Source organism: Elgaria multicarinata, chromosome 3 (assembly GCF_023053635.1).
Source record: "Elgaria multicarinata webbii isolate HBS135686 ecotype San Diego chromosome 3, rElgMul1.1.pri, whole genome shotgun sequence".
Lineage (NCBI taxonomy): Eukaryota > Metazoa > Chordata > Lepidosauria > Squamata > Anguidae > Elgaria > Elgaria multicarinata.
The window spans coordinates 63,271,912-63,292,860 of NC_086173.1; the positions used below are offsets into that span (position 1 = coordinate 63,271,912).

The 20,949-nt window shown below is 43.1% G+C and overlaps 1 protein-coding gene across 1 annotated transcript in view; it reads right to left on the reverse strand.

The window, feature by feature from the left end:
* The window catches only part of ADGRL1 (adhesion G protein-coupled receptor L1), a 140,685-nt gene that overhangs the window by 62,915 nt on the left and 56,821 nt on the right, over window positions 1-20,949 (reverse strand). The window contains 2 exon segments of the mRNA XM_063120487.1: window positions 4,727-4,943; window positions 14,935-15,079. Of these exon segments, the coding sequence (XP_062976557.1) occupies window positions 4,727-4,943; window positions 14,935-15,004 (287 nt within the window). The 5' untranslated portion in view covers window positions 15,005-15,079.

Here is a 20,949-nt window from a genome sequence, read left to right on the forward strand (position 1 = left end):
ACACCAGCCTTATACTGTGCAATCACTGACAATTGTATGCAAAGGACTCAGAAGTTTTCCACCTTAGAATCGGCTTTTATTGTGAAGTACTCCCATGCATCCTGCCTTAAAATTTGAATCAAATTGGGTCATCGGTTGATTTTTTATGATTTTTTAAAAAAACATTTCCCCCCTCTTTGCAAAGGAGCTGTAGCTCCCTGCAGGAAAATTAACAAGGGTCCAAAGTCCAAAACTCATGACCAGTGGGGCTTAAATGCGGCTGTTGCTAAAACTTTTCAATTTGGTCTCCCATCCTAACCCTGATCAGACCCAACCCAACTTAGCTTCAACAAAGTGGCTGGTTCCTGTGCATTCAGGCAATTCCCTGGCACTTATGTTAAGATGTTTTGGGAGGGAGGGAGTTTGTGTGTGCTTATGACTTGCCCTGCACTGCTGGCTAGGAATGAGGCAGGCAGTGGGTGGAGCAAACCCAGCAACGAAAGGATTTAACAATGTGCCCTGCAGTAACGTTACAGCTACAGAGAACCGATACAGAGAACCACGTTAGAAACGGACACTAGCAACATTATAAGACTAGTGTAGATCCGGCCCCTGTCTCTTTATTGCAACTTCTGAATCCTCATTCAAAGGCCACAACTTGGTTTCTATCGCACTTTCTCCTCTGTTATCCTTCTGCTTTTCATATTTGCCAAGCCTCTACATCAGCATTCTCCAACTTGGTACCCTTCAGATCTGTTGCACTACAACACCCATTATCCCAAGCAGCATGGTCAATGCCAGGTTGGGGGAGGCTACTTTACACGTTAGATCCCGATTTAAGCTGGATCAAGTGCACTGATAGATGTGGGCTTCCCTACTAAAATCAGAGAATCATAGAATAGTAGAGTTGGAAGGAGCCTACAAGGCCATCGAGTCCAACCCCCTGCTCAATGCAGGAATCCACCCTAAAGCATCCCTTCCCTTTCTAACTCTCTGAAAATGCTACACAGAGAGTCAGGAGACCCTGCTAAATGGAGTGAGCTGTGGTATGTGGAGGAGCGGGTATCCTCCAAAACTGTGCAGAAGGACTTTCGGCAAGCAAAGCCCTTCCTCTCGTAGAAGGAAAATCCTGGATCCAACCCAAGGGCTACAATCCAAAAGGACAGGAAAGCACACACCATCCACACATGTACCCAAATCATCTGGAGAGTTTTGTTCTCAGCAAGTGCCTGCTAAATTCTTCTGAGCTTAAAAAGCAATTGGCTGTTTAAAGGACACAGGGAGGTGCATCGGCAGCAGCACCCTTTAAATAGCACCCGCATTTGGGTGCCAAATGACTTCTTAAACTCAAAAGCGTTTGAAATATAGCTTGGTTGTTTCATGGGGACTGCTGATGAAAGGAAAACGCTAATGAATACATAAGAGTAAGCGCTCCTTTGGATCACCATCATTGTCCTTCTATGGGGTGAAGAACATAACAATATGCATTCAGTTTACTTGGTGATTAAAATAATAATAATAATAATAATAATAATAATAATAATAATAATAATAATAATAATGGCAAAGCCATGGGTTAGTTTGCATTAATTTGGAACACCTTTTTTGGGGGGGAAATACTTTGGAATACTTGTTGGAATAAATGTATAAGATACTGAGCTATTATCAATGTAGGCTGCCTGTAGAATGAGATGCAATAAGAAATGTTAAAATACTAACAAATGTAAGGGGTTTTTACATATTTAATTTCAGGCAAACAGTAGATTTATCTCCCTGCCCCTTTTGCATTTGGAGCTTTGGATCCTGTTTGTTTGATATGGACTGAGGAAAAGAGGTTGGGATTCCTGCAGCATTTAGGGTCAAAAGAGAAGCTAAGAATTGTGCTGAATGAAGGTGTGCCCTTCTTTGACTAATGGAAGCAGTATCCTGAACTTTCCTTGTTTCTAGGGGAGCAATTCTAACCATAGGAATCTCTGGAAAGAGGTGTTTAGGACAGGGCAGAGTTTCCATTGGTGATCGATTCCAAAATGGGGTGTTCAGGTGGTGGATAAGAGATGGCCCTGGATCCACTGGATTCAAATTGTCTCCATTCTTCCAAGAGGCTTTGGGACAGGGCCCATTATTATCTACACCAGCCTAGAGCAGATATTGGTGATTATTGCCTCCCACACTGAAATCAATTGGGGGGGGTTTTAAATTGTGGAGGGCCACCGCTGGAGAACACTCTGGGGAAAACACCGCCCAATCTTCTGTATTTAGCAGAAATTCTCCATATGGAAAGTTTTTAAAAAACTATTTCACCATGTAAAAACAGATAAATTCAAACAAAGCAAAACAAAATAAACCTTAGGTTCTCCGAGTTCCATGCTGCATACTTTGCAACCCAATCCAAGCCACGCATTGTTTTTGTGGAGGCAAAATGGTTGACAAATGCGACCCACAGAAGTGCTTTGCCATCTCTCACTTTCCTGGTGACAGTTGCGAGTCCTGTGCTTTGAGCACATTAAACAGTCATGGCATACACTGCGAACTGTGGGAACCTCCTCCCAAGGCTGTCACAGTAGTGCCTTTCCTGAAAAATTGCATCTAGATGCACCCTAATTGTCTTCTAAGCGCTTGAGTAACAATATTTATTACATCCTAATAACTAACAATAAATGAAATTATTTTTAAATAGTTAGGGTCAGTACTGGTATTAAAATTTAAAATAATTTAAGTAAGCCAATCCTGTTCAGTAGAGAAATAAAATTCACAGGAATCCATGACATACTAAGTAAAAGATATAGATAATCCTATGGGAGGAACAGTCTACTAGGGAATCAAACGTGCCTTCTTTGAAGGTGGGTTTAAAAACAACAACTAAACTTCCTTAGGTAGTTCTTATACAGCAAATATCTATAGTGTTGGGTTTGTTGAAGTGCAAGTATGTTTCATGTTAAGCTCACGATATTATATAGGTTAACCATATGATTGGGGAGGGGAACCCATCCCTACTTCCTCCACGTTTGGAAAGAACTTAATCTGTCAAATTTCTGCCCATAGCACAGATGTTAAAGGCACAAGATACCTGCCACAAAAATAAGGCAACAAAGTCCTTTATTTTAGTGACATTTGGGAAGACTTAGAGCATCATCACATGGGGGGAAATCACATTTCCTTACTGTCACTTCTCCAACTGGGCTTCTCCAACTGGGCCTCATTACTTCCTCTTTCTCAGTGAGAGGAAAGAGGAAGTAAACAACAGATAAGTGGCCCATTCAGTGGGCCATTTTGATCACGCTGCTTCTCCTGCACACAGCAAGAGATAGTGGCAAGTTCCATCTCCAAAATTATTTGGATTTACCGGGGTATTTTTTGTTGCATGAAGCAGGCTAGAAGACACGAGAAGTGCACAAGATGCAGATGACGTCGAGAATAGGGCCTGCGAAAATCTGTGAGTGGGCAGTAACGAGCGTGCAATAAAATGCTCGTATGATGACTCCCTTAGAGGAAAATTTTCTAGACTTCAGAGACCTAAAGGTTTGAGAATACTTGGTCTAATCATTTCAATTCTATGGCACTAGATAAGCTCAGGCTTTTAGATAAATGGTGTCTGTTACACTGGGAAATATATTTACATTCATTTCATTACAGGGTACTTGGATGAAAAGGTCACAGGGATGTGCGTGGCTTTCTGACCTGAGCATATTAAGAAAATATGACGCCTTGAAGGAGTTGTTGCTGAGGAACAAAGAACCGGTTGGTAGACCATTGAGCTGTTTGATGAGAGAATTAGGGCAATGGAATTGATTGACTCACTCTTTAATTTTTTCTTCCCCAGCAATGTGGAGAAGGTTTGAGTTGCTGAGTAGAAGTCATTTTGAGTGCCATGGATTCCACACTCTTCTTTGCCATCTCTCTTTCTCTCTGTTTAGAGTCAGCCACTAGTCCATCTTTTCTGCCCATTTAACCCAAGGATTTTTGGGATGGGGTGGGGTTAAACTCTACTAGCAAAGTGAAAATTGGTATCTACAATTCACCACATTTTCAGAATTCCTCAATTAAGCTTGAGGGTTGGGAGAAGACTTCACAAGATTTGTTATGCCTGTCCCTTAACTTTCGTTGTTGAAGTAATCATTAATATATAGAGAGTTCTCCTAGTTGCAGAAAAGACTTGGAAAAACTGGGTTAAATGCAGGTTGGAGCAAATAAATTAATAAATCAGTTTTCTCCCATTCTTCTGCAAAGGAACCCTGCTTATTTTCACAACAACTCTGTGAGGTAGGTTAGTAATTGTCCCAAGATCACTCAGTGAGTTTATGGGGGATTTGAACCTGTCTACCCGCCAGTCCTTGTCTAACACTATCCACTACACCAGCCTTCCCCATCTTGGTGCCTTTCAGATGTGATAGACTACAACTCCATTATCCCCAGCCTGAATGACTATGCTGGCTTGGGATGGTGGGAGTCGAAGACCCACATATCTGAAGGGCTCCAGGCCAGTGAAGCCTCCATGCTGGCTTTCAATCTGAAATGATTGCTTCAATCTGAAATGGCAGTTCATTTTTGAACTGTCCTGCCTCTAATTTCCCCAAAGGACCACATAATGGGTTAAGAAACGAACTGCTACTCAGGGGACTCAACTACATATTACAAAACAGAGATTTTGGAGGAACAGCATGAGACTTGGAGAAATCTTAAGGGGAAGAGGAGGACAGGGAAGATAAATGCTACCTTTACCCCACAGAAATTGTCCAGTATCTCTTACCTTTGGGACATGATTTTGAAGGCGTCTGGAAGGTAGCACTGGACGTTCTCCATCTGGAAGGGGTCAGCATCACAGATCTTGTCATCTGTGCGTCCATAGTTGGCATTCTCCACCATGATGACATCACTGCCTGGGCAGCGCAGCTCAATAGGGTAGCCTTCGCATGCCAGTTCCCGACGAACCAGACCAAAGGGTAAGCCAGCCCGGCTTAGACCTGCTGAGATAGGAGATGAGAGAGTAAGGGCTTCGGGCCTGTTATGCCACTCAATCCTGACATTCCAGTTCATCTCCTGATTGATTGCTGTAATTTCCTCCCATTCTTAAGTATGCATAGCACATATCATTAGACCAAAGCATGAAAATCAGGACTCCAGGGTTGCTTGCCTAACTCTGGATTCTAACAGGCTACAAAAAAAGGACCTGCTAAACCAATATTTCATTTCCGCCCTCGTATTTTCCACTCAGACACTGTGAGATCTGCAACATATTTCTTTACTTCTAAGTCCAATCCACCCCCACCTCTGTTTCATTCTTTGAAGGAAAATGGTAGGGGTTTGGGATCACTTCTCCCCCCAGAGATGTGACATGTCTGTGTATGCCTTGAATGTGAAGGTATGCTTGTCCTGACACCACCCAAATAGTAAAAAGAGATCTGGCCCATTTACTGGGCTGAGTTGAATATTCAGACTAAGCTGTACAGATTCAGGCAGATGTCTCTTTAAAAACCCAGACATGTTTTTCATAAAGCTCTTGGCTCCCCGCACCACCCGTGACCCACTTTAGAAGCAGCAGCTGAGGAAAGGGTCTGGGAAATGTGCTGAGAAAATTCTTTGCAATCCTCCTGAATCCTGCAAGGTTTTGCGAGGCTGGAGAGGTGGAGGTGGGAAGTAAACAAGGGAGGGAAGGAGGGAAACCAATTGAGGACTGAATATGGATATTAGGGAGTTTTCCAGAAAGATTCATGCTAGAAAATTCTGCTCATCTTTTTTATGGGATGGATGCTGAGCTGAGAGCTCAGGCTCCTAGATTGAGCTACCATCCCCGTAAGAAAGGAGGGAAGAAGAACAAGGACACTTAGGATTTATCCCACAGATGGTGGAGAAGTATTTCATTCCAGAATTCTTTCCACTATGATGTGGCAGATAAAAGCTGTGGGAAGCTAAGATTTCTGGGCACAGCTGTCTAGTGCCATGCCTCAGCCCCTAGCTCACCTTGGTACACACAGGCCAATAGTTTTGGGCTTTCTTTCATTCAAGTTGCAGCAGCATCCTTCCTGCACCCGGTCACTGCTGTGACTGTTCATGGGTACTCCGTTCTAAAAGCATTATTTGGGGGAAGCACAGCCACAGCTACATTTGCCCCCAAATCTGTCCGTTCTGTTACTCCAAGAGGCAGGAAGTAAGTGTGTTGTGGTTGCCTAGCAACCTTGCTGTGCGCTCCCCAGCTACAATGAGAGCTGGTTGAAAAATGGGTACGTTGGTTACCTAATGTACAGATAGCCAACTGGAGGCCTACAGGCCGCCTCTGCTCCCACCATTCCCTTTCCATGCTAAAAAGCAGGAGGTGCAGCAGTATGTCTTCCCTGGCAGGTGCACTTCTCATATTTTTTTAGGAGTGCCTGCAAGGTAAGAAGCAGCACTACACCTCACATTTATAATCTCTCATAGAGCAGGAGCAGGGGCCTGTCAAAACAGCATTAAAACAGCAGTCACGTACCTGGACAACACTGATGTGAACGGACACCTACGTCCTGGCTATTTGGCATGCTTCCCAGGGCTAATACCCAAGAAAAACATTTACATTTATTCAGTGCTCCATTTGCTTGGGCCTGCCCTGCTCTCTCAGCTATTATAATATGTATTACATTGGGTAAGGCATCCATTTTGTCTCTCCTTGCCTCCCAAGGAGCTGGCAAGCCACAGGAAGGAAATGGAAAGGAGAGCATCTTCGTCGTGTGTGGCAATATACTGTGGCCCATGTCTGGCAGAACACCACCCTCCTCGTGGGCTCCTCAGACCCTCTTAGCTTGTTGCAGCTAATCAGCCAAGAGACCTGTGCCTTAAGCTGCAAAGGGCAAGAGTCAGAGTCCCTAGTGGGGAGCCTACATTAGTGGCACTCAGGGCTTTAAAGGGAGGCTAGAGAGGGGACTGGGAAGCAAGCATGTCACCGCTGCTCTTTGTGTAATTTTTCCTTCCCCCTTGCTGGGTTAATGGAAGGGCCCTGTGGAGGCAGTCTGTAATTAAACCATTAGCTGAGTAACTAACTAGTACAGCCTGGCGCTGGTGGTTGTGGCGGCACACAGAGGGGGCCGGGGGAGAGAACAAGCAGACAAGAGAAGATAGGAGCTGAGAAAGCAAGAAAGGGCAGCTGAGAATGGATACATGAACGGAGGACATGAATGAAGAAGAAATGAAAGACTGGGCGAAAAGTACGAGAGAAACTGAAATGGGGTGGCCAAAGCCACGAGTTCTTGCACAGGCTGCCTCGGGATAGGCTCACTTCAAAGAAGCCCACCGGTCCTCATACTTCATCTTGTGCAATGAGTCAGGGCTGTGACACTTCTTTGGTTTCAGGGCAGGCAGGTTGGTGCAGATCGGGTGTCTAAGAGTGATCTGAGATTTTCCTAACCATCTCTACAGGGGCACATTGTGGTGGGAAACCTTTGACTCCATCTTGTTATTCTATCAGCTGTCATTATTGCCACTAGCCTGCCTCCCTCCCTGCCATATGGCCCTCATTTCTGAGTCGGGGAGAGTCGGTAGGTCTAAAGTCCCAGAAAACACTGTGCCAGCAGCTTCAAGAGCTCCAGCAGAATGTGGCAATGCTCAGCAGTGACATTGCACCCCATAGAGAAGACTTCCAAAAACTGGTATCCTCCAGATGTGTTGGACTGCAGACCCCAGCTTCCCTAAGTGAGTCCAATCTCCCCCCCTTCTGCCTGCTGTCCTAGATGGACTGCCATTATACCCCACCACTGCAGGAAGGAAGGGTAGCTAACCCGACATTTGAGCACCAAGGCATGAGTGCTTTCTGCTCCATACTGGTTCACTGCCCCAGAACATGGAGCTCCTAAAGCAGGGGTACAGAACCTCTTTCAGCCCAAGGGCCGAATTCCATTTTGGAGAAACTCTTGGGAGTCACATTCCAGTGGTGGGTGGTGCCAAAGACAAAAGGGGTAGGACCAAAATACGGGCATATTTTAGCTTAAAATTCTTGTTAAAGCCAGTAACTAAGCCTTAGGTGAGACATTTCAACCTTTTAGAATGGAGGGGGGGGGGGGGCTGCACAAAATCAAAGAAACCACGAAATGTTTGGTGGTAGTCAGGGAGCGGAGGCAAGTCAAAGGAGTGGGAGACCGGAGAGGTAAATTTCCTTTGCAAAGTATTGACTGTCAGACAGACCTTCCTAGTAGAACTGGACAGGGAGTGTGGGGGGCAGAGAAGTTGCATTTATCATGTTTTGATTCTCTAACTATTTAACGCATAATTCCAAATCAAGCTAATGGAGCCATTCTTACACTGGACAAGCCAGCAATCAGCTAGTATGCCTCAAATAGTGGATCATGAGAATCTTGCAAAGAGGCACAGGCTGTCAGAAGCAATTTGGCACAACAGGAGAAAAGGAGAAGAGAATGGGATTGAACATCTTCCTTTGGGTGGGTTCCCTTGGAAAAAATTTTCAGAATGACCAGTCCACTGATCCTCATAGGGTACCAGTAGCTCCTCTATCCACTCATAAGCAAGAACATCATTGTATGCCAGGTAGTGATAAGCATTAGGATGGGCATTAGCTGTCCGTACCCAAGCTGTCAAGCTCAGCCATGCAGACAATGGACCAAGGGTTCGTGTGGATAAGTGGCTTTGTTTAAAGCCACCCCCTGCCTATCAAAACCCATGTGGTTGATACTTTGAAGCTGGACCCATGAGCTGTTCAGTTGCCCTAGCAGAGAAACACAAAGGGGCCTGAGAGATGAAACACCAGAAGCAGCCGCCGCCGCAGCGCCTTGAAGTGGGAACCATGGGACAGAAAAGCACTGATTAAAGAGAGGCCAGGTGCATTATGGGAGATTCACCAGTGACTTTGACTGCAAGAGCCTTCTCCTGAAAGGGAGAGGGAGATCAAACATTCCTCTCTCACAGCAATCTCCAGCAATTTGACCAGGTGTGATATGGGCATTGGATGGAAAATGTGGGGAACAGCAACCCTGGGTTGGACACTAACTTTACCGGTGTTCACATGCCCTCTGCATTCTTGCAATAATATATCTCCATTATTTTCTTCTTTGAAGTTGTGTATTTTTGTTAATTAGCATTTGTAGATGTGCTGCTGCATGTGCTCCCATATACCTGGCAAATATATGTGACTGAGGGGAAAACAAGAACTTGTAAGTGACTTCTGGCTGCAGCCAATCCTCTTCCTCATATCATTTGTAATGTGAGGCTCAGGCAAACACATGCAATGACATCACATCATATGTTGCACTGTAGTAGAGGTTTCAAGGATGAGGGGACAAAGAGGCACAGAGTGCTGGCAGCTCATGTCTTTCGTAATATATCATTCCACCTTCAACAAATATTCCTAGTCATAGGTCTGAAAATATGTATACACATATAACTGTATCTGTGAATGTTTGTGCCTATGTGATTTTAGGCAGATTCACAGCCACTTTTTCATCCTGCTGCTGTATCTCAAAGACCACTATTACTAGTAGTAATTCTACAGTACCATCAATACATATGGCACTTTACAGAGTAACACCTCAAGGAGTGTAGAGTAAAACTCAACATAAAAGAGAGAGCGAGAGAGAGGGAGGTGGAAGAAAGGAAAAGCAGGGGAGGAATGTGGGTTTGGTCCAATTACATGCACCTGGGCTGGTTTCTGTAGGTAACAAGTTCTAAAGGGCAGGGCCAAAGGCTCTATGGAAAAACTATGTCCCAGCATCTCTAAACCTAAACCAAAATTATCTTGGAAAACATCCGAGGCTGATTTGCACATAACACTAAACTATGGCTTAGCACAGGGGTGCAGAACCTCAGAACCAGGGGCCAGACCTGGTACTCCTGAGATCTCCCAGATGGCCATGCTTCTTCTCCAAGATGTAAACCCTTTCTCCAACCACTGATGATTTTGTAGTTTTCTGGCTTTTTTTGCATTTCCCCCTATTCTAAAAAGTTAAAATCCCTCTCTTAAGGATTAGTTAATGGCAGTAAGTCTGAAGCTAAAATATGCTGGTTATTTTTGGCCTTTGACCTCATTCACCACTGGAATGTGGTCCTCAAGAACTTTTCTGAAATAGAATTTGGCCCTTGGGCTGTAAGAGGTTCAACACCATTAGTTTAGCATGACATGGAGGAGCCCAGGCAAACCATCAGGTTCATTCCCTTCCTTCCCCTCCCACGAAGCAAGCGGAGGACTAAAATAGAGTTTAATTTCATTGCTAAGATCTTGGCTTAGTGTCATGTTCTAAACAAGGATCCTAGTTTAAAACAAACTCTGGTTAGTTTAATAAGCCAGATTCTGAACCCATGGTTTGAAGTTGGTTTCTTTAGTAACCAGAGTTTGTTTTAAACCTAGGATCTCAGATTCAAACATAACACTGAGCTAGAATTCGTAAAAGTGAAACTAAACTCTGCCAAAGTCCTTCTCATGGCCCCGTGGGAGAAGGAGAGAGGAGGGACAAGCATGCAAGTCCAATATTTTGCTCAGATTCATCCAAGCTTGTCCACATAATGTTAATCCATGGTTTAAAGCTGCATGTAAACCAGTCCAATATCTAAATTCCTTCACATGAAAACCTGATGAATATGTATAAGATTTGAAGGGGGAAAACACCTTCTGATTACTGTATTAAAAGACCACATTCTCCACTATGGTCAATAAGAGCAATGCTTTCTTAGGTTTAACCATCAAGTGCCCAGATTGGACAGCAAAAGCATGTAAAACCGCATGCTCATGGACTGTCTGTATTCCACATTTTACAACTGCACTGCAGGGGTACAGAAATTGCTACACAGTCAAAATGTCAACATGTTCACAGTCCTAGTGTCACAGGGACCAAGAGCTAATCTAGTAGAATCTTCTCACTACATTCTTCGGGCCCTGGGGTGATGAATTACATGTACGCAAGTACAAACAGGGAAACTCATTCTAAATCAAATCCTTGATCTATGAGTCTGAACTCCCACAACTGATCAATTGTTTATTATTCAGGCTGACGAGTATGAATTAAGATCCAGGCCAGAGAACCTTAAGCAATCCCCTTAGTCAGATATGTGTGTGTGTGTTTGTTTATTTCGGTCATAGACCAGCACAACATGAAAGTCAGACAAACAGGTTGATGGGAAATAGAAGGACCTTGTTTTAGTCAGATAAAACAAGGTCCTTCTATTTCCCATCAACCTGTTTGTTTCTTGTCTATATACAAAGGCACCATATTGCAAGTCTAGGTGGTAAGGTAATGTATGTAGGCCAGCTACTTCTATTACTAGTAGAAACAGAACAATGCAAAGTAAGCAAATATGTGCAAATGTGCACAATCCATACAGATCATCACAGGATTCAGCTTTTCCTGGTGCAAAATTTTTGCAGGCTTTTTCTTTTAAAAGCATACATAACCCTGAGTACCCCAAACTCTTTCAATCTGAAACATCTGCCACAGCACCAGCTTGAGTATCTTCAGGCAGACCTCTTTACATAGATTATAGTGGCTGGGAAAATAAGGAACCATCTTCATATATTTTTTTGGTTTAGTAGCTGTTTGGGTTTGCTTTCAAAGGATGATTCGTTTAGCTTTCAGGATGTAAAAGTTTAGATATTTAAATAAAATAATTAATAGGGCCTCAAAGAGGTTGTTTTTGTAAATGTGTGCACACTGTCTTATGGCAGGAATGGGGAATGCATAGCCCTCCAGATGTTGTTGGACTACAACATCTGGCGGGCCACATGTTTCCCATCCCTGTTCTATGAAATGCATGGATTTTTATGTGTTGAGCTGTGTGTATTTGAATTCAGGTGGCATTAGTCAAGAGAAATTATGGGTGTGGGCAAGTAGTCACAGGACCACAGGTACCTGTTTCTAAATACTGCTGCCCTCTAGTGGGTCCAATAGGCAGTATACAATTGCCCATTCTCCAGACAACCAAAATCCCAGGAGAGACCAAAACAAAGGAAGCTGGCAGATGGTGTATCCCTTTGGGACAGAGTCTAGTAGGCAAGAATCTTATGAAATCACATTTTCCTTTGGGAAAGAGCATGCTTTGATCTCTTTCCATTCACCAAAGGCTTCTGAAATATTACAGGCCTTCAAGGCTAAGCACATCTGAGTGAATGGAGATGCCTTCTCCTCTCAAACTAAGAATACAGGTTTTCCCCCCTTGCAGGAGACTCGAGACCTCCAATCAACCCCACTCTCCTAGTCAGATTCGCTCAGTCTAAAATTAGAGTGCAAGCCAGATGGTGCTGTATGGATCCGATTAAAAAAGAAATCTTCTTCTACCCTCCCCCCATTCCAAAAACCTTGGAGGTAGCAGAGTATTTGGGAGACATCTGCTTCCAAGAAACTTAAGTTCTTAATAATGTATAAAATTTAAGGTGCTACTGTTAATCCATGCCCCTGTTAGAAATAGTCCCCAAAAACTAATATAAGAGACTGAATTCCATCGAGGATTGCAAGTTTTCCCTTATTTTAAGGCACATCTATTATTCTAGAGCAACCACGTTCCTAAGGAACATAGTGCCTATCCTTCCCCCTTCCCCATTTTTCTTTTTCCTTCAAACTGAACTAGCAACTCTTAACACCAATTCAGCCATGTACCAGCCCTTCTTCGCAAACCCTTCTTCCCAGTTCGCCCCTTGTTCCATGCTGCATTTCAGATCCATCCAGGAAATCAACAATTGCTGCCCAGAGCAACTAAACAGGCAATGTTGAGCCTGAAAAATGCACACAGGAAAGCCACCATAGACACAAAGGGTGAGTGATTATATCACTTGAGATGCTGCGTCCAAACCGGTGTCCAAGCCTCATAGATGAAGAAAGCTGGAAAGAACAGAAGTTCATTCTAGACCCACCTCCTGCCCCAAAGAAGGACTGCCCACTCACTTGCCATATCATCATGCCCTGTACAGTGCAAATCAGACAGTAAGCTAGTGAAATCCAGTGTAGACCATGTGCCTTGAAAACAAATTGCTCCTGACAATTCATGCGAGTAAGCTGGGCCACTCACTACAAAATGTAGTAAAGGAGGATGGGATGGGGGAGAAAAGGAAGAAATCCCCAAGCAAATACACAAACATATAAAAATGCATTTTGGCCACCAAACAATCTGATCAGGGAGGGCAGGGTTGCAAGGAAGAATCCTTTTCCATTCACAAATATAGTGATGAGTCAAACGCTGAGCAGAACAAATGCCAGCCAAATGAGGTGATCTGTGGGAAGGGGACGTAATTCTACAGTACCTAGCATCCTGCCTCTAATGTCAGTCATTCATTTCAGCAGACCAAGTGCGTTAGGATAAGGCTCGTGTAGGTCAATGTTTCACAAAATGGCTATTCAGGCTGCTCATAGAAAATTGCTGTAATTTTCTAAAACATCCTTGTATGCAAGAGATAATTAGGTGTGCAAAGTAAGAGATCACTACAGATTGAAACTGAAGGTACAGAAATGAAGGTCAGAAGAAGACATGAAATTGAGGTTCAAAGAGAAACAGGGAAATGCCCCCAAACTAACAGCATGGTGGAGAGATCAAGTGCTTTCTCAGCCCATTTTCCTAAGTTTCCTCTATGGAGCAAAATTACATGTGTGGAGATGAATCCGAAGTATTCTTTGAGCTTCCATTTGGAATGACTGAGGAAAGAAAGACAAAGAGCAGAAAGGCTCAAGAAGTGTAAAAATGGAAGATATGAGCAGACTGAGGAAGAGCTGGGGCGGGGGATGACATTATATCAAGTGACAGATCTAGGGTTCCTCTCCGATTACATTCTTCCAACCTTTCTGTCTTCCCCATGATTTCACAAGGCTGCTAGAGTGATCATGTTTTTCTCTGGCAGGGCACCAGTTCTTTCAACATCTGCATAATAGACCAAAGTTCTACAGGTAAAGCTTTCCTCTATTACTCCTTGTATGAGGAAACACATTTCCTTTTGAATTGCTGCCTTTCCTGTTAGAGATAGAGGATGCCTGTCAGGAAAAAGGTAGCAATGGTATGCAGTGGAAGCAGAGAAGCCTTCCAAAATTGTAAAGATGGGGACAAAGGTGATGCAACAGGGGTCACCATGTTGCAAATCTACAAATTCTGCAGAAAAGTGTAACTGCACAATGAATGAATGTAGTCATCTAATGGTAAAACTAGCTCTCCCAAAAGCAGCTTCACACTTTTTGCTTATGTGGCTCCTAATTTTATACATACATAGATTTATATTATTATTATTATTATTTATTTATTTATATAGCGCCATCAATGTACATGGTGCTGTACAGAGTAAAACAGAAAATAGCGAGACCCTGCCGAATAGGCTTACATTCTAATAAAACCATAATAAAACAATAAGGAGGGGAAGAGAAAGCAAACAGGCACAGGGTAGGGTAAACAGGCACTGGGTAGGGTCTCTCTCTTCTTTCTTAACAGATATATAATTTCACTATAAAATGAATTCTAGCATGGGCATTTAGCTTTTTCATTTAGAAGAGCGGTGGAAGCAACCTGCAGCTCTCCAGAAGTTTGGGATTACAACTCGCATAATCCCTGACCAATGCTGGCTGGGATTTATCAAGAGCAGTAGTGCAAAACATCTGGAGGGCACCAGGTTGTCTACCTCTGATTTAGATTCATATCCTGTCCTACTCCTAAAACATACACACACACACACATACACAGAGAGAGAAACAAGGACAGGAATTGTAATTGCAAAGCAGCGTACGTTTCTAAATAAAGTACTTCTGTTTTCAGTACTTAATTAGAAAATATTTTGACATGCTCAACAGAAGCAGTTAAATGGTGTTCTAAAAATTCTTTTTATTATTTATTCTGAAAGAAATTAAGTTTTATTCCAGAAATTGTGAATTGCCCTCTTCTATATTTTAAAGGAGTTAAGGGTTTTCTTCTAGACCACCACCTCCCAGCTCTTGCTCATGAATTGATGTGTCACAAAGCTTGCCTCATTTAGGAAGCAGTCTTGCTTTCTGAGGACTGCCTCTCTTGAACTCCTCTTACCTTGTGTAGCTGAGGTGACAAGGACAGTGGTGATGCAGAGACTCCAGAGGGCATGGATGAGCCGGGCCATGCTGCCTTGATGCTGGAGCTGTCAGCAACCTGGAGCCACTCTGGTCATCCCAGAGCAGGGGACACAACAGCAGGCCTGGTGGAGAAAGGAGAAGTCTTGAGTCTCGTGGGGAACAGAAACAGCACTGGGGTGAGCTTGTTCCTCTGCCCTTATTCCCCCCCCTCCAGTAAAAATCACAACTCTTGTGGTCTCTTCCCTGCCCTAAAGCAATACACTGTTAACCCAATCAGACCTCTCAGTTAGTGTATTTCCTAAGATGCCCTTACACCATTTATTTCCAGAACTCATCTCTAGAAAAGGAGTTTTTAACAGAAAGGGACAGAGATACTGGAGTTCAATCCCAAAGTAGAAGTTACTTGGAAGGGAAAATCAGAAGAAGAAGAAGAAGAAGAAGAAGAAGAAGAAGAAGAAGAAGAAGAAGAAGAAGAAGAAGAAGACGCCATTATCAACTAGGCTCTACCAGTTTTTGCCCATAATGTTCTCAACAGAATATAGTGTTCTATAAAAGGATGGGCAAAACTATGTTAAGGACATGCAAAGCAACCAAAATTTTCAGGACACTTATTTCTGGTTACTGCCTGGCCCCCATTACACATGAGGGATGCTTTTTTAAAAAGTTTAGGTAGATTCTAGGAGTCTCATCTATTTATCAAGAAATACCTTGTTTCTTTGGTATGTTTCTAGACTTGCACAACCCCTAAATACTTCACAAGTATCAAGCCTGCCCCCTAATTTAGACATCCCAGTAAAGACTCTTCAGTGGCATGCAGCTACCAGTGCACATATTTAGCTTTTAAAACAATTATCTAAATGTACCTCCCAGTGAATTGTCTGAGTGTCACACATTTACCACAAGAGCAGGTATTCGCTAGTGAGGTGCTTCTGATCTGTCTAATTCTTAACAATGCTGGTACATTCAACTGCAGTGGCTTTTAAATATTCTGCCAGAAGGGACACCATATTCCTGTTTCATGCACTAGGAATATCCAGACAGGAAGCTCCTAGTGCTATGAATGAAAAGACATTGTGCAGCTATTCTGTTTTTACCTCAATTGATTTTTATTTTTGTTTCTTTTGTGGTGGGGGTGGGGGAGATAGAAAAAGCTGTGGGAAAACACAGGAGGGTTACAAGTGGAAGGTGTTGTCTGGCCTCCCCTTGCCCCAGCAAAATTCTGTGAATGAGGCAGGGTGATTGCAGAACAGAAGCCTTCTCTAAAAACATCCTTAATCTCTGTTATCTATCAAAAAGAGAGCTCTGTTTCAGACTTTCTGTATCAGTCTATCTGCTGATAAAACTGTGTGTTAGGCATGGAACCATTGTGCATTGAGGATACTGGGTAAATTCTAGAGCCCAAATCAGATCACACAGGGCACTGGATAGTCCTATTGGACCTAGCTGACTGTCATCCTGGATGAAATGAAAATGTGCTCTGGAACAAACCCAACACTCCCCCTTTGAAAGCTCGTCCATCATTAATCATCTTCTTACTGAGGAACCCAATTAACTTCTGAGGAATCTCAGGGTCTTCCAGAACACAGATTGAAAAGCACTGCTTTAGCATCTTCCTTCCCCATCCCACTTCAGTTTGAGGAGTCCCCACCCCATCCCAGGAAATGAGTTGGTTAAAGAATTCATCCAAGGCCAGAAAAGTATAATAGTCTCTGTAATAATTATACTCAAATATTTCAGACATATTTATCTCTACTTATAAAGCTGAAAGTATGTGTGGGGGTTTGTATGTCTGGAAAGGTTTACCCACGACCAAATAAGTTAGAAATTAGAAATTTGACACACTGATAAGTCTGGCTGTACATTGTACTAAAAAAATCTAAAAATACAATTTTTCAGTTTTAAGTATTTTTAAAGAATTTAACCAAAAAAAAAAAAAAACCCACCATAGGCTTATGCTTACAACTCCCAGCATGCCTTGTGCAGGAGGCCAGACTTACTGGCCTTTGGCAGCTATTGTGAGAAAACATTTTGTCTAACAATATAAGAATCTATTTCTCTAGGACTGAGTGTTCAACCTTTGAAGCTACACGGAGCCACTTCCCTCTGCTTGTTGCTGAAATAAAAATCTCCAACCAACTTAAAGATGAATACGTTACAGAGATATTTGATATTTATCAAAATACACGTTATTCAGGAACCCTTGAAATTTTCAATGCCGATAGGTCTTTGTGTACAAAGTTAAAAACAACAACTTAAATCCAGAGTTTTTGCAGTTTAACTTTAAAAAATAATAATAATTTAAAACATATCTTAGGCTGACGCCTACAACTCCCAGCATGCTTACAACTCCCAGAAACTGAAGGCATGCTGAGAGGTGTAGGCCTAAGAGATCTTGGGGGATTGTGCCACATGGGCGATCTCATGAGATCTTTGTAATGGCTACACAGCCCAGCATGCCTTTGCCAGAGCTACCCACCTTGGCAAGAGGAAGAAAGTGCCTCTCAGAGGACGCAGGCAGTGGCCCACCAAAGGCATGGTAGCTGATAGCTGGTTGCCCAGCTGTGGCTGCTGTCTAGTGCCGCTGCCTTAGAAGACAGGCCGAGGAGAGAAAACAGAGATGAGGAAGCAGGCGCCACCTGCCTACTGGTGCCAAATCTCAAGGCTGCAAATACGAATTGCAGAGCAGCAGTGAGGCAAGCCGCTGTAGAGGGTGGCGGCAGCCCTGGCCCAGTGCGGAGACCTACCCGCTTGGCATCGTTGGTGCGGCTGATGGCAGCAGTGGCAGCAAGTGTGGAGATGTTGGACAGGTGAGAGAAAAGGACATGAGGACTGAGGGGATGGAGGTGCTCTTCTGGGACCCGGGCAACCCTGGGTATATCAGCTAGTCAGTGATGAAGTAACGACAATGGCTACCCGGGATTGCCAACTTTTTTTATATAGAAGAGTGCCTCTTCTTTTAGCAGAAAAAGACAGGCAAAAGTTTAGCCCAGAAGGCTTTTCTTGTCACTGAGATTGAAGTAATGGGAAAAGCTCCACCCGATGAATGTCTGTCACTCAGACAGCTGATGAAGGCACTACAGCCCTATCAGAAAAAGACATGGCAATCATATTACAGAGCACAGTGAGTTTAATGAGTTTACTGAAACACAGGAATTTGCAAAAAGTGAAAGGTGGATAAACTAAAGCTCTGAAGTAGGAAATCAACGAGGACGCCCCCACACACACAGTCTTTCACCCAGAGCAAAGCCATTCTTTTCTCTTCTCTGCCCTATTTTGTTTGTTTGTTTGTTTTTAAAGCTATACACCTCCTGAGGTGAAGTGACAGCATTTGCACTGGGCCCTGTCCTCCGACCAGCCCAATACAGCTTGGCTGCACCCCTAAACCTGCTCTGAGCTCCACACCCAGCTAATTTCAAGAGCTGATAATCCACCCCCCCTCACCCACCTACGCAAACTGCAGCATGTTGAGAGCTCCTTCGGCATGGTGCTCTGCCAATGCTATAGGGGAACATGCGTGACCACATGGGCAGGGGGTCTTACCCATGGAATTAGCACTCTTGCTGAAATGGCTCCCAAGTGGGCACATGTAAAGAGGGGAACCTGAGCTCAAGCCCTTCTCTCCTTTCCTTGGAAGAGGTTAACCTTGCAGCTGCAGACCATCTTTCTGACACAACTAGAGTCTCTGCGGGACCATGAACATTTTTGCACCTGAAGAGTAAAAATGATATCCCTTATGAACTCAACCTCATTTTTTTTCAAAAAAATAACACTTACATCATTTGATTAGATCTTGATGTCCTTGGTGGTAAAAGTCTAGGATTTCTTTTCTCATAGATTGTGGTACATTAATACAGTTTCCTTTTGTTGGTAAGCCTTGCAATTCGCTCAGTTGTCCATTGTCAGCAAAGTATTTTCTACTTATCTCTGAAGTATTGCTAGGATGTTTTAGGCAATCCTGATTTGTTACAATTTCAACTACTTGAAGTTCTGGATCTCCACAAGTAGCTGTTCGGATCTGATAAAGCTTATTTTTGGATGCTGGTAGAGAAACATGTGCAACATGAATGCAAGCTTTATCACCCTCCACTAACTTGTGTCTACTTGTATTGACAAGGTGCCTGCTATGACCAACTTTTTTCCTAGAACATGCTCAGCTACTGGGTTGAATCTCATTGTTCTTATTAGAAGATTTTAGCCTCATAATGGGATTTCATGCAAATCCTTTACTTTAATGAAAGTAACCAAGAGTTTATGGTCCATGAAGAATCTGAAGGAAGGCAGACCACAGAGACATCTATCAAAACTTTTGCTTGCTCAAATATTAGTTGGCATTCTATTTTTATTTGTGCATATTGTTTTTCTGCTTCGGTAAGACTTCTGGAGCAGAATGCATCTGCTACCCAGTCTGAACCCAAGCACACCTAGTTTGTAGCTGCTTGCATCAGTGCAGACCATTGTGGGACTTGTTGGCATCATAAAACTGGAAGATTGTGCACCTGAGGTCACGTAATTTAATCTTAGCAAAGGCAGTCTCCTGATCTGGCCCCCAAATTAGGAGGTTGTGGAATTCAATTTAGTTGTGTATCTTCATCCATATCAGCCTGCCCACACGTTAAGATCGGAAAGAGATGACCTTCTCATTTGCTCACCTGTGAGCATTTAGGTGGGTGTCTACACGGGAGAAAGCCTTCTCTGCGGTGGCCCAGAACCTCTGGAACAAACTCCTATTGGAGGTCCACCATGCACCATCCTTGCAGGCTTTCAAGAAGGCCTTAAAAACATTTACCATGGCCTTCCCATGATGAGTATTGTTATTGTTGTTATATTGTTTTAATTGCTGCTGTTGTTGTTCCTGCTGGTTTTGCTTTAATTGTTGTTTTATTGTGATCATGTCTTTATTGCTTTTAATATTTTGTATATTTTCTTGTTGTTGTTGTTGTTGTTATTATTATTATTATTAGTATTAGTATTAGTATCCCACCTTTTGCCCAATGCTGGGCCTCAAGGCGGCCTTACAAAGTTTAAAATATACATGGGGGGGAGAGGGAAACAAAACTATAAACAATTAAAAAAATACACAACAAAATTATAAGACATTAACATAGATGGAGGGCTGGATTATTCTCCAAAGGCCTGCTTGAACAAAAAAGTTTTAGCCTGCTTCCGAAAGCCCATCAAGGAGGGAGCCAGCCTAGCTTCCCTGGGAAGAGAGTTCCAGAGCACCGGAGCAGCCACCGAGAAGGCCCTCTCCCATGTTCCCACCAAGCGTGCCTGTGAAGAAGGTGGGACTGAAAGAAGGGCTTCTCCAGAAGGTCTCAAAGCTGCCTTGTGAGGCCCTCTGCTCTGAAAGGTGGCAAAGACACGTCTTAAATAAAATAAAATAAAAATCTGTAAAAATGTCTTGCAAATAGATAGTTCACCATTCTCAGAACACATCACCGTTCTGTGGTGTCAATGCTTTCAGCTCTCTGATGGCAGTTAAATTTTCTGGACATGGCTTTTTCCTGCCTGCCCCAAGAATCCTATTCCACCTTGGCATCTTTAGCTGGAGTCTGAATTCATGATTCTGATTCAAGACAATGGCCAGAGTTTTGTCATGGTTTTCCATTGATGTGCCATGTATTAGGATGTTTTCCATGAGGACAATGACTCCTTTTATGCCACTAAGGAGTTCTCTCATCTTCCTTTGAAAAATCTCAGAAGCACTTGTGATCGCAATGGCAAGCATTGAAAATAGAATCTCCCAAAGGGTATAATAAATGTAGCCTATTTAGTGCTCTGGTTCTCAGTGGTATTCGCCAAAACCCACTTAAGGTATCCAATTTGGAAAATACTTCGATATCTGTTACTTTGGGGAGAAGGTCTTCTAGTGTTGGAAATACATATTTTTCTCCAGCTACAGTTTCATTAATCTTTTAAAGATCTACAGAGATGCAGATGTCCCCATTTTTCTTAATGACTGGGACTATTGGTGCACACCACAAAATCGGCT